Genomic DNA, 12,736 nt, shown 5'->3' with positions numbered 1-12,736 from the left:
TCCATATAGTAGTAGTAGTAGTAGTAGTAGTAGTAGTGTTCTCCATAGTGGACAGCATTGCTTGTTGAACAAATGTTTGCATTTTAATGTGAATATTTCCTTGAAACTCTCTTCATTGAAATTTGAAAAACACACAAAAAAAAAGCTATACATTTTCAACAGCCAGTACAAAAGTCACTATAAATAACGGCACTGTAGTGGGGACACATTTTGTAGACTGTGTAGATTTAAATAAAAATAATAAAAAAATGAAAAAGGGAAAAAAGCTGTGATTTTTCTCTTCATTTTATACACAAGGGGTTTCTCATATGTCGATGATGACGAAAATCTCAGGTTTCTCTTCGTCATGTACCTGCATAGCCGAGTAGGTGATAGCTTTCACTTCTGTACCCTGTGAAGACATGGTTCATTTTTTAGCAAGTCCTGATTTATAGCAGGATTTTACAGGCAACCAATTTTCCTGGAGCACATTTTCTTTGAAAATGTTTAAAAGCTTAAACATGTTCTTTTAAAAACACCAAACAAAAAAAGCATTCTCGGGAAAAAAAAAAAACACAAACCTCTCATGTCTTTACCAGGAGTTTTGGTTACATATAATATTTTCGTCCCTTTTTTTTAAAATTAAATTGGTTAAACCAATTCTAAGAAGTTCAAATGCCTTCAGAGCATCTGAAGGAAGGAGGTTATATGTCAAACGAAAAGTATTTGTTAGTATATTTTTTATAAAGGAAGTGACTTACTTGTGGGTGTTTTGCCAGGTTGAACTCTTCTCCCCAGCTACATGACAAGAAGTAAAACAGATTGAGTCAAATGCTGGAAGAGGTCTGAAATTATTATTTTCAAATCTTAAACAGGGTGCGGACACAGCCTGGGTATTTAGTTAGCTATATAATTATTACAGAGTGCTGGCTGTATTCCCAAGACAGAAACTGTCTTGGGAATTGTATTTTGTCTTGTATTACCTACAAAGAGAAAATCACTTGATCACAGAGTGGAGACTTTAAAACATTGCCATTATTTTCTGGCGGTTTAAAGCGTTACCAGGGAACACAGTGAAAAATGTACTACAAAAGAACAATTCCCACAAAAAGTTTTTGCAAAAGATCACTATCTGGGTCATGCTGAGTTCTGGGTGAACTGTACTGTTCAGCAAGTACATTCTGTGCTCAAACATGCACTGCATGTCTGCAAGTCAGAATTATTTCATCAGATTAACATGGCTGTGTAAGAACAAGTGTGTGAAGGAGTGTGAGCACTGAGAAAAATCACTGCAACATTTATGCAAAGCAACCTTTACTCAAAAAAAAAAAAAAAAATCACACACTGACTAAGAGTGATGTTGAAATAAAGGAATGTTTCGGGGTCAACAAGAAACCCAGTGCCAGACGTACACTATATTGCGAAAAGTCTCGGGTGTATAAAATCATGCACCTAGGCATGCAGACTGCTTCTACAAACGTTTGTAAAAGCGTGGGTCGCTCTCAGGAGCTTCAATCGAGGTAGCGTGATTGGTTGCCACCTGTGCAATAAGTCAATTACTGAAATTTCCTCACTACTAAATATTCCATGGTCAACTGTTAGTGGTATTATAACAAAGTGGAAGCAATTGGGAACAACAGAAACACAGCCCTGAAGTGGTAGGCCATGTAAAATCACAGAGCGGGGTCAGCACATGCTGAGGAGCACAGTGCGCAGAAGTTGCCAACTTTCTGCAGTCAATAGCTACAGACCATTAAACTTCGTGTGACCTTCAGGTTAGTTCAAGAACAGGGCGTGGAATGGGTTTTTATGGCACAGCAGCAGCCTTACATCACCAAGTGTAATGCAGAGCATCGGAGGAAGTGGTGAAAGCATGTTATCACTGGGCTCTAGAGCAGTGGAGACTTATTCTCTGGAGTGACCAATCACACAGATGGAGGAGTCTGGGTTTGGCGGTTGCCAGGAGAACGGTGCTTGCCTGACTGCATTGTGCCAAGTGTAAAGTTGATGGTGGAGGGGGGATTATGGTGTAGGGTTGTTTTACAGAGGCTTGGCTTGGCTTAGTTCCAGTGAAAGGAACTCTTAATGCATCAGCATACTAAAACATTTTGGACAATATCATGCTTTGTGGGAACAGTTTGGGGATGTTCCTGTTCCAACATGACTCCACACCAGTGCACATAGCAAGGTCCATAAAGACATGGATGAGCGAGTTTGGTGTTGAGGAACTTGACTGGCCTGCCCTTGACTGAGTCCTGACCTCAACCCAATAGAATACCTTTGGGATGAATTAGAGCGGAGATTGCGAGTCAGGTCTTCCTCTCCAACATCTGGGCCGACCTCACAAATTCTAGAGGTACACTTCTAAACCTTGTGGAAAGCCTCCCCAGAAGAGTTGAAGCTGTTATAGCGGCAAAGGGTGGACCAAGAGTAATACAGTTCAATACTCAATTCTATTATAATATCCCTAGGCCATGTTTTATACACTCTAATCCAACCACTATTTGTTGAGGAGTCAGACATGCATCAACTTGTGGTGCCTGGAGCTTTCCAAGCCGCTTGGAACGTCTTCCAGAGGCTTCATGGAGAAAGTAATTTAACTCCTTCTTCTGAAAAGACTAAAACTCAGCGAGTGTTGTGTCATCGAGGATAAATGGATTATGTTCACGTCCTCAACAGTAAAGCCTAAGACACCAGAGAACAGGAACGCAATCATGAGAAGGAAGAAGGTCTCACGGAGGATTGCTCTGGTTAAACAGATGGGTAGAAGAGAGGTAGAGGAGCTGTGGCAAAAGAAAAAAAAAATCAAGTGCAGAATCCGGAGCATGGTTTATGGGAGGGGTGTGGGGAAAAAATGTCTGCAGAAAAAGACCAGCCTTTTAAAATGTTTTTTTGAGCAAGTGCAGTGTTGAGGTATGGTGGATAAAAGGAACATGTACACTGGGACCATATTCACACACACACATACACTATATTGCCAAAAGTATTCGCTCACCCATCCAAATAATCCGAATCAGGTGTTCCAATCACTTCCATGGCCACAGGTGTATAAAATCAAGCACCTAGGCATGCAGACTGTTTTTACAAACATTTGTGAAAGAATGGGTCACTCTCAGGAGCTCAGTGAATTCCAGCGTGGAACTGTGATAGGATGCCACCTGTGCAACAAATCCAGTCGTGAAATTTCCTCGCTCCTAAATATTCCACAGTCAACTGTCAGCTGTATTATAAGAACGTGGAAGTGTTTGGGAACGACAGCAACTCAGCCACGAAGTGGTAGGCCACGTAAACTGACGGAGCGGGGTCAGCGGATGCTGAGGCGCATAGTGCGAAGAGGTCGCCAACTTTCTGCAGAGTCAATCGCTACAGACCTCCAAACTTCATGTGGCCTTCAGATTAGCTCAAGAACAGTGCGCAGAGAGCTTCATGGAATGGGTTTCCATGGCCGAGCAGCTGCATCCAAGCCATACATCACCAAGTGCAATGCAAAGCGTCGGATGCAGTGGTGTAAAGCACACCGCCACTGGACTCTAGAGCAGTGGAGACGCGTTCTCTGGAGTGACGAATCGCGCTTCTCTATCTGGCAATCTGATGGACGAGTCTGGGTTTGGCGGTTGCCAGGAGAACGGTACTTGTCTGACTGCATTGTGCCAAGTGTAAAGTTTGGTGGAGGGGGGATTATGGTGTGGGGTTGTTTTTCAGGAGCTGGGCTTGGCCCCTTAGTTCCAGTGAAAGGAACTCTGAATGCTTCAGCACACCAAGACATTTTGGACAATTCCATGCTCCCAACTTTGTGGGAACAGTTTGGAGCTGGCCCCTTCCTCTTCCAACATGACTGTGCACCAGTGACCAAAGCAAGGTCCATAAAGACATGGATGACAGAGTCTGGTGTGGATGAACTTGACTGGCCTGCACAGAGTCCTGACCTCAACCCGATAGAACACCTTTGGGATGAATTAGAGCGGAGTCTGAGAGCCAGGCCTTCTCGTCCAACATCAGTGTGTGACCTCACAAATGCGCTTCTGGAAGAATGGTCAAAAATTCCCATAAACACACTCCTAAACCTTGTGGACAGCCTTCCCAGAAGAGTTGAAGCTGTTATAGCTGCAAAGGGTGGACCGACGTCATATTGAACCATATGGATTAGGAATGGGATGTCACTTAAGTTCATATGCGAGTCAAGGCAGGTGAGCGAATACTTTTGGCAATATAGTGTATATATGTATAATGAACAAAAAAAGCACGGAAAAAGCTAGTCTGAAACTATGTGTGATTTAGAAAACGCAAGAGGTCAGTAAACTGGGGTGTAACCAAGACACAACAATGAACTAAGTAGTAATAAGAGCCACATGGTTAGGTAGTAAACTGAATACAAAAGTCAGTGTTTCACAGTGTCGAAAAAATTCACCTCTCAGAGCACAATAACCAGATTACTGCATTCTTGACCCTGCTAGAATAATTGAAGGATACGCTGACTGATTTAGTCTTGGCAAGGCTGCAAAACCATGTGCGCTACACTTTCACACGAACGGAAGGGTCTGTTTGCTAAAAAACCTTGCCTTAGAACAGAGTGCAGAATACTACAGCTGTCTGTTTAGCATGGTGGCTTTTGTGTGGCTGCTTGTGAGATTCCTGCGTATTCTAAATAGACCTAGATAGAATTGCTATGTGAGTTTTCTGTAAAAAAAAAAAAAATTATTTATTTTTTACCAAATCTGTTTGAAATGAATGAATCAGTATGAATGTGTGTGCCACTTGAGTTAAAATAAAATAAAATAAAATTGAATAAAATAAAATAAAAAAATTCTGTAAGCAGGTGAGTACTGAATGCAAAAATCTGATTGTAAATAAATAAATAAATAAATAAATAAATATACATACTATTACTACTACTACTAATAATGAATGTTTATTCTTTTTCAAAAGATTTACAATATTTTTTTATAATAATATTTACTATTTGAATATCCTACCAGGATTTTTTTTCTTTCCTATTGCATTTTTTCAGACAAATAAGGACGTAGTCTGAATGAATATTTCCTGTAAGTGACAGGTCTGCTGCGCAATCTTTTCCGAGCACTCTGGTCATAAAAGTCTAAACAGTAGCTTAGTAAAATAAAACAAATACCTGTTCAAATTTTATACCTATAAATATAACTGTATATGTAATCATGCCACTTATTCACTACAAACTGTAGGAAAGTTACCTAAACCGAAAGGACCGACATGAATCAGCCCAAAAGTCTACAGTTAATATCACACAGACGGCGTATTCACTGAAAGACGGAATTTCTTGGAATTTTCTATCTCCTTCTTCTTAAAGTCATATAAAGAAAGGCATCTCTTTGATACAGGTTAGGTCTTTCTGTGTACATACAAAAACAGCACTCCCTGCTCTCCAGATTTTCTGTGCACTGCTGTGAATCTAGCTGCTGTCAAAGGGGTTCATTGTGCTCAGAAACCCCTATTCATTCATCCACCTTTTCAAGCCAACTCACCCTATGGAGCGAATTCTGAAGCGCATCCGATCTAAATGTAGGACTTTCACCTCCTAGAAAACAGAATTATTAAAAAATTTAAAACAAGTTCATAAATGATGTAACTTAGTATTTGCAGCTGGTCAGGGTGGTGCAGTGGAAAAGTTCGGACAGACATTTCTGTTTTTACCCCTTCAGGGAATATTTCCTTCGAACATGAGCGGATCTGTTTGACATTTTTCTGTTAAATGTAACAGTGCTGATTCTTTACATCAACATTTGCCTTTTGAGGTGGTTTTGCTCATTGCCTATATGATCTATTGATATTGTTTTTAAACGGAAATACTCATAAAATATGTTTAAAATACTGAATGATTTTTATTTATGAATTATTTTAATTACAAATTATTATTTATTTTATATTAATAGTAATAAAAATAGTAAAAAAATAATTACTATTATTATTATTATTAATTTTTTCAATCATTTTAATAATAATTATACTAATAATGCAAATGAAATAAAAAAATTATTAAAAGTAATTTAAAAAGTAATAATAACAGTAATAATTATGAATTATGAATTATATAATTATATAATTATATATCTATATATCTATCTATATCTATCTATCTATATATATCTATATATATATATATATATATATATATATATATATATACGGTCCCCCCCCCAATAGCACTGTGTGTGAAATACCCGAGGGATGAAAAAGACATCAGCGCTGAACTTGAAGAGCCAGTCATCTAGGAAATGAAAGAGAAGTGACTCCATGTCTTCACCTGCGGGAAATAAGGCAGATCTGTTATTGGTTACTGGTGTTCACACGCGTGAAGCAGGACGTGCTTCACATTCACAAGTCTTAGAATCAACAACACTGCTGCAGGCTTAGAAAAGCACACTGAGGCCCATCTGGAAAAGTGAAAGCCTTTAACCTCTCAGCTCCCTGTTGGTCTATGAAAACAACTGGGGCTTCTGTGAATTCCAGCACAAAATTATTCATTAGTGCACTTTAAACGGTGACTGTTACAGTGACTTCTCCTTCTCTACACAATCTTCTGCTCTCATCAATGGGAGTTCATACCAAACGGCTGCTCTGCAGTGAGCAACAGCACATTCAGCATCTGATTCATCTCCTGTTCTCAAAATCATCATCATCATCATCCATGCGGTATTTTAAATTCACAGGACACCCCACTTTCTATCTTATTTCCCATCTCTCACACCAAAGTTTAAATAAGGTGCCAATGATTAAATAACACTGACAAAGCCCCTTGCTCTGGCATTGGGTTTAAATGAACAGCTGTTCAAATCCATCCACAAACCAGAGTCTGGCATAGACCCAGACACATCCTGAGCTTTCATCCTTTCTTTAGAACACCCCGCTGACACAGACAACTTACGGTAACTCCATTTGAGACTCTAGCAATAACACACTGGGATAAGATGTGAAACATGAAGAGAGAGAGAGAAAAAAAAAAGCTACACCAAAAAATAAAAGCCAGGGATACAGGAAAAGTGGTTCATCTTTCTACACGTCATGAAATAGCTCTCTTATTACTAAAAGCCCCTGAACTTAAACCTGATGACTCCATGTGTCTCATTCACTTAGACACTAAGTGAATGAGAAGGCTGGCTTTTTGACCAGTGACCTCCGTGTCAACTAAATAAAAAATCTGTTTTTAGCCCATTTGCCCAGTATGCAGCTGACCAGCCAAATAAATAAATAAATCCAGGCACACTTTCAAAAGAAAAATTTTAAGAAACAAAAACCATTTCTATTTACTCAAAATACCATAAATAGCATTCTGTCTTCCTTCCTTCCTGATGCTAATCAAGATATATTTGAGAAAATCAGACAGCAGCAACAGTCCAGGCCATCCTCAGAGCTATGATCCTCTCAGCGATACAACTTAGGACGCATGAGTTGGTGGTGCATATCGTTCTTAATGTTAGGGAAGGAGATTATATTATATATATGGATACAGTAGCATGCCAAAATTTGGGCACCCCTGGTCAAAATTTCTGTTAATGTGAACAGTTAAGCAAGTGGAAGATGAAATGATCCCCCAAAGTCTTGAAGTTAAACATGAAACACTCTTTTGCAATATTTTAAGCAATATCAGTGTATTGTTTTTGTTTTCTACACGTTAGAGTGAAAAAGGGAAAAGCAACACCCTGCAAAAGAATGGGTACCCCAGGAGACTTGAGCTCTCAGATAACTTTGACCAAGGTATCAGACCTTCATTAGCCTGTTAGGGTCATGGCATGTTCACAGTCATCGTTAGAAAAGGCCAGGTGATGCAAATTTCAAAGCTTTATAAATACCCAGACACCTCTAACCTTGTCCCAACAATCAGCAGCCATGGGTTCCTCTAAGCCAGGGGTGTCAAAGCTCATCCAGAAAGGGTCAGTGTGTGTGCAGGTTTTCATTCAAAACCAAGCAGAAGCTACACCTGATTCCAACTGGCTAATCAACTGATCTTGGCTGTCAGTAGACTCAGGTGTGGCTTCTGCTCAGTTGGAATGAAAACCTGCCCCCACACCAGGCCCTTTGCGGATAAGATTGGACACCCCTGCTCTAAGCAGTTGCCTAGCACTCTGAAAATGAACATGACTGACGCCCGCAAAGCAGGAGAAGGCTATAAGAAGGTAGCAAAGTGTCTTCAGGTACCGATTTCCGCAGTTTGGAATGTAATTAGGAAATGGCAGGAAATGAACAGGAACAGTGGAGATCAAGATATGGTCTGGAAGACCAAGAAAAACATCAGACAGAACTCTCTGTAGGATTTCTAGAAAAGCAAGTCAGAACACCAGATTTGACTGCAGAAGACCTCCAGGAAGATTTGGCAGACTCTGGAGTTCAGCAAGACCTGCACAAATATGGCCTTCATGGAAGAGTCATCAGAAGAAAACCTCTCCTGCATCCTCACCACAAGATTTAGAGTCTGAATTTTGCAAAAGCACATTTACACAAGCCTGATGAAATTTTGGAAAAAAGGTTGAGGAGGTTGAAATAGAACTCTTTGGCCGCGATGAGCAATGTTCACAAGGACAAAGGACACCGTATTTCATGAAAAGAACACCAGTCCAAACATGGGGGTGGTTTCATCATGCTTTGTGGTTGTATTGCAGCCGATGGCATGAGGAACATTTCACGGGAAGAATGGATTCAATTCACTTCCAACAAATTCTGGAAACAAACATGACACCACCTGTAAAAAAGCTGAAGTTGAAATGAGGATGGCTTCTACAAACAGACAACGATCCTAAACAAACCTCAAAATCCACTACCTCAAGAGGAAGCTGAAGGTTTTGCCATGGCCCTCACAGTCTCCTGACCTAAACATCACTGAAAATCTGTGGATAGACCTCAGAAGAGCAGGGAGTGCAAGACGGCCCAGGAATCTCACTGAACCGGAAGACTGGAGGAATGGGCAAAAATCCCTCAAACAAGAACTGAAAGACTCTTGGCAGGCTACAAAAAAGCGCTTACAAGCCGTGATACTTGCCAAAGGGGATGATCCTAGGTACTAACTATGCAGGGTGCCCAAACTTTTGCTGCGGGCCCTTTTCCTTTTCTGTTATTATGAAAATGTAAAGATAAAAATAATAATAACAAAAAAAAAGATTTTTGTTTAAATTATTAAAGGAATGTGTCATCTGTAACTTTATGCCTTTTGGAGATCATTTCATCTTCCACTTGCTTACCTGGTCAGAAATTTTGATCAGGGGTGCCCAAAGTGTCGCATGCCACTGTATATATAGTGCCTGAAGATCTTTGTGATTTTTGCAGGAAGAAGTCAATGTGTAGAAGGAAAAGAGAAAAAGGTTTCTTCTTTAATGTGCATGAGAGCTGCTCTGAAGATGGGAACGGTTAGGTAATTGAGCATCACAGACACTATATTGCCAAAAGTATTCGCTCACCTGCCTTGACTCGCATATGAATTTAAGTGACATCCCATTCCTAATCCATAGGGTTCAATATGACGTCGGTCCACCCTTTGCAGCTCTAACAGCTTCAACTCTTCTGGGAAGGCTGTCCACAAGGTTTAGGAGTGTGTTTATGGGAATTTTTGACCATTCTTCCAGAAGCGCATTTGTGAGGTCACACACTGATGTTGGACGAGAAGGCCTGGCTCTCAGTCTCCGCTCTAATTCATCCCAAAGGTGTTCTATCGGGTTGAGGTCAGGACTCTGTGCAGGCCAGTCAAGTTCATCCACACCAGACTCTGTCATCCATGTCTTTATGGACCTTGCTTTGTACACTGGTGCACAGTCATGTTGGAAGAGGAAGGGGCCGGCTCCAAACTGTTCCCACAATGTTGGGAGCATGGAATTGTCCAAAATGTCTTGGTATGCTGAAGCATTCAGAGTTCCTTTCACTGGAACTAAGGGGCCAAGCCCAGCTCCTGAAAAACAACCCCACACCATAGTCCCCCCTCCACCAAACTTTACACTTGGCACAATGCAGTCAGACAAGTACCGTTCTCCTGGCAACCGCCAAACCCAGACTCGTCCATCAGATTGCCAGATGGAGAAGCGCGATTCGTCACTCCAGAGAACGCGTCTCCACTGCTCTAGAGTCCAGTGGCAGCGTGCTTTACACCACTGCATCCGACGCTTTGCATTGCACTTGGTGATGTATGGCTTGGATGCAGCTGCTCGGCCATGGAAACCCATTCCATGAAGCTCTCTGCGGACTGTTCTTGAGCTAATCTGAAGGCCACATGAAGTTTGGAGGTCTGTAGCGATTGACTCTGCAGAAAGTTGGCGACCTCTTCGCTCTATGCGCCTCAGCATCCGCTGACCCCGCTCCGTCAGTTTACGTGGCCTACCACTTTGTGGCTGAGTTGCTGTCGTTCCCAAACACTTCCACGTTCTTATAATACAGCTGACAGTTGACTGTGGAATATTTAGGAGTGAGGAAATTTCACGACTGGATTTGTTGCACAGGTGGCATCCTATCACAGTTCCACGCTGGAATTCACTGAGCTCCTGAGAGCGACCCATTCTTTCACAAATGTTTGTAAAAACAGTCTGCATGCCTAGGTGCTTGATTTTATACACCTGTGGCCATGGAAGTGATTAGAACACCTGATTCGGATTATTTGGATGGGTGAGCGAATACTTTTGGCAATATAGTGTACTTCAGTGCTCCTGTCAGATTTCTAAACACACACACACCCACCCACCTTCTGATTCGACTTCTACAGTATCGATGGGTTCTACCGTCTCCGTATCCGTCATATACCCGAACATGGCCATGGCACACTGCTCAAAGGCTTCCTCTAATGAGTCACCCCAGGAATGCAGCCTAAAACAACACAGACACACACACACACACAGATAAAATTGAAATCATACTTTCACTACTGGAAAAGGAAAGTGAACATTGAACATATTTTGTCCTCTTCAGGTTTAAATAACTGATTTCAGAAGAAGAAAACACAGTGTGTGCATTATTTGCCACGATTCACTTACTGGACATCTGCAGTGTGATCCAGATCTGAAATAAAATACAGAAATATAAATGAAATATGTTGCATAAATGGATTCAATTTAATTAAACTTGTTGCAATTAAATAATAATTAAATAATTGCAATGTGTGCATGCAAAAATATAGGTCATAAATGATGTCCAGCTCTGAAGAAATAAATGCACAAGGGTCATTTTTCTCCCAGAACAGAACAAAACATTCCAAAGCAATGAATTTTAAATTTTGTACCAAACAATGGCAACACTAATCAAAACCAATGAGTTCATGTCGCCTCAGCTCACCCGTACATTACACACACACACACACACACACACACACACTGCATCTATTACAACAATAGCACATTTTGTTCCGATGTGCTACAAGATGCCAGCAACATGCTATAACTCCTCAATACTCTAAAGTTCACTATAGCCCCCTCTACCGTGATAAACTGAGAAAATTCACGAGTCATTTAGATGAATCACTGTAAGCCGGCCTCGTTACAGTGAGTCGGCTCATACAACTCGGTTCAGTGATAGGAGCCGACTCTTTCAGCTCCCAAACGACTAATTCCTCTCATTTTCCAGCCCCTAAACCAGACATTATTGCAAAATTATAACCATGAATTAGCCAACTGCGACTGCGAATATTTCATAATTTAAATTGATTAACAAAATACCAACGCACGACGTGAAAAAAAAAGTAAATAATGATCAAATCGCTGAGGAAAACTAGGTCCGAATTCATGATGAATACAGTGAGTATCCACGCATTATCGAACTTGCTGTACCAGGGTTTCATTAAGATTTATTAATGATTTATTTTCTGATTTTAAAAACAAAAGCTTATAGATTCGAGTCGACTCGCAAAACTCAGCTATAAGAACCGAACCAAAGAGTCGACTCACAATACTCAGCTAATTGAACCGAATCAAAGAGTCGACCCGTTGGGAAACGACACATTTCGTTTCAGAGGGGTGCAAAGTTCATTGCATTGTGACAGAATTTTTAAGCAAGAACAAGAATTCTGTAATGAATCGTGGAGAAAATGATTAAATTATAAAAATGAACCCCACTATTAAGGTTTTATTTTTTTTTAAAAAAAACCCACTAAAGTAAATTGTATGTTTTTTTTTTTGTTTGTTTTTCCTTTGTTTTTTGCTGAGGTAGTTTACTAATTCAAATTTCTTATTTTCTGGTGTGATAAGAAGACAGAGAGGACTGTCCACAGTCCATCCACAATGTAAAATTCTCCCAATTCACATAAAACCCATTTATAAATCACATTCACAGACCAAAGGAGCTTAAAAATGGCTCCAATCTGGCAACCCGGTTTGTTGATGGGGCATCAACAAAGTTCGTAATGATCAAAATCTACCAGACTTACATTCATATTTCTTGTTGATCGTTGGATATTTGGCCTTTATTGCCTTTTGAGCCTCGGTAAGGTCAAGCTCTCGATCATTCATTCTCCTAAAATAAACAGATTACTTAGATCAGCACTTGTCAAACTGTACTTCCTTGAATGGAGCATGTATGCAGTTCCTGCATTGTGAAGCAGGCGGCAACCATTAACGATAAGTGTTTAAAAAAAATAAAAGTCCCATGTTCACCCGTTCTAACATTAGGTTTACGGAAATAAAATAAAATAAAATAAAATAAAATAAAATAAAATAAAATAAGATAAAATAAGATAAAATAAAATAAAATAAAATAAAATAAATAATAATTATAATAATTGATTCAGAAATCAAGAGTAAAGAACTTTATCGTCATATGC

The 12,736-nt window shown here is 40.1% G+C and overlaps 1 protein-coding gene across 1 annotated transcript; it reads right to left on the bottom strand.

Moving 5' to 3' along the window:
* Positions 1-57: 57 nt before the first annotated feature.
* zbtb8os (zinc finger and BTB domain containing 8 opposite strand) lies at positions 58-12,510 on the bottom strand. Its single transcript, XM_058382760.1, has 7 exons — positions 12,344-12,510; positions 10,959-10,983; positions 10,670-10,791; positions 6,174-6,256; positions 5,478-5,530; positions 741-777; positions 58-391 (listed from the first exon to the last, which is right to left on the bottom strand). Exons 1-7 carry the CDS (start codon positions 12,423-12,425, stop codon positions 305-307), a joined length of 489 nt encoding a protein of 162 aa, XP_058238743.1. The 5' UTR covers positions 12,426-12,510; the 3' UTR covers positions 58-304.
* Positions 12,511-12,736: the final 226 nt, after the last annotated feature.

The sequence above is a fragment of the Hemibagrus wyckioides genome, linkage group LG03 (genome assembly GCF_019097595.1).
Source record: "Hemibagrus wyckioides isolate EC202008001 linkage group LG03, SWU_Hwy_1.0, whole genome shotgun sequence".
Lineage (NCBI taxonomy): Eukaryota > Metazoa > Chordata > Actinopteri > Siluriformes > Bagridae > Hemibagrus > Hemibagrus wyckioides.
The sequence above is the reverse complement of the archived record's forward strand: the minus strand, read 5'-3'. Positions and strand labels throughout refer to the sequence as shown.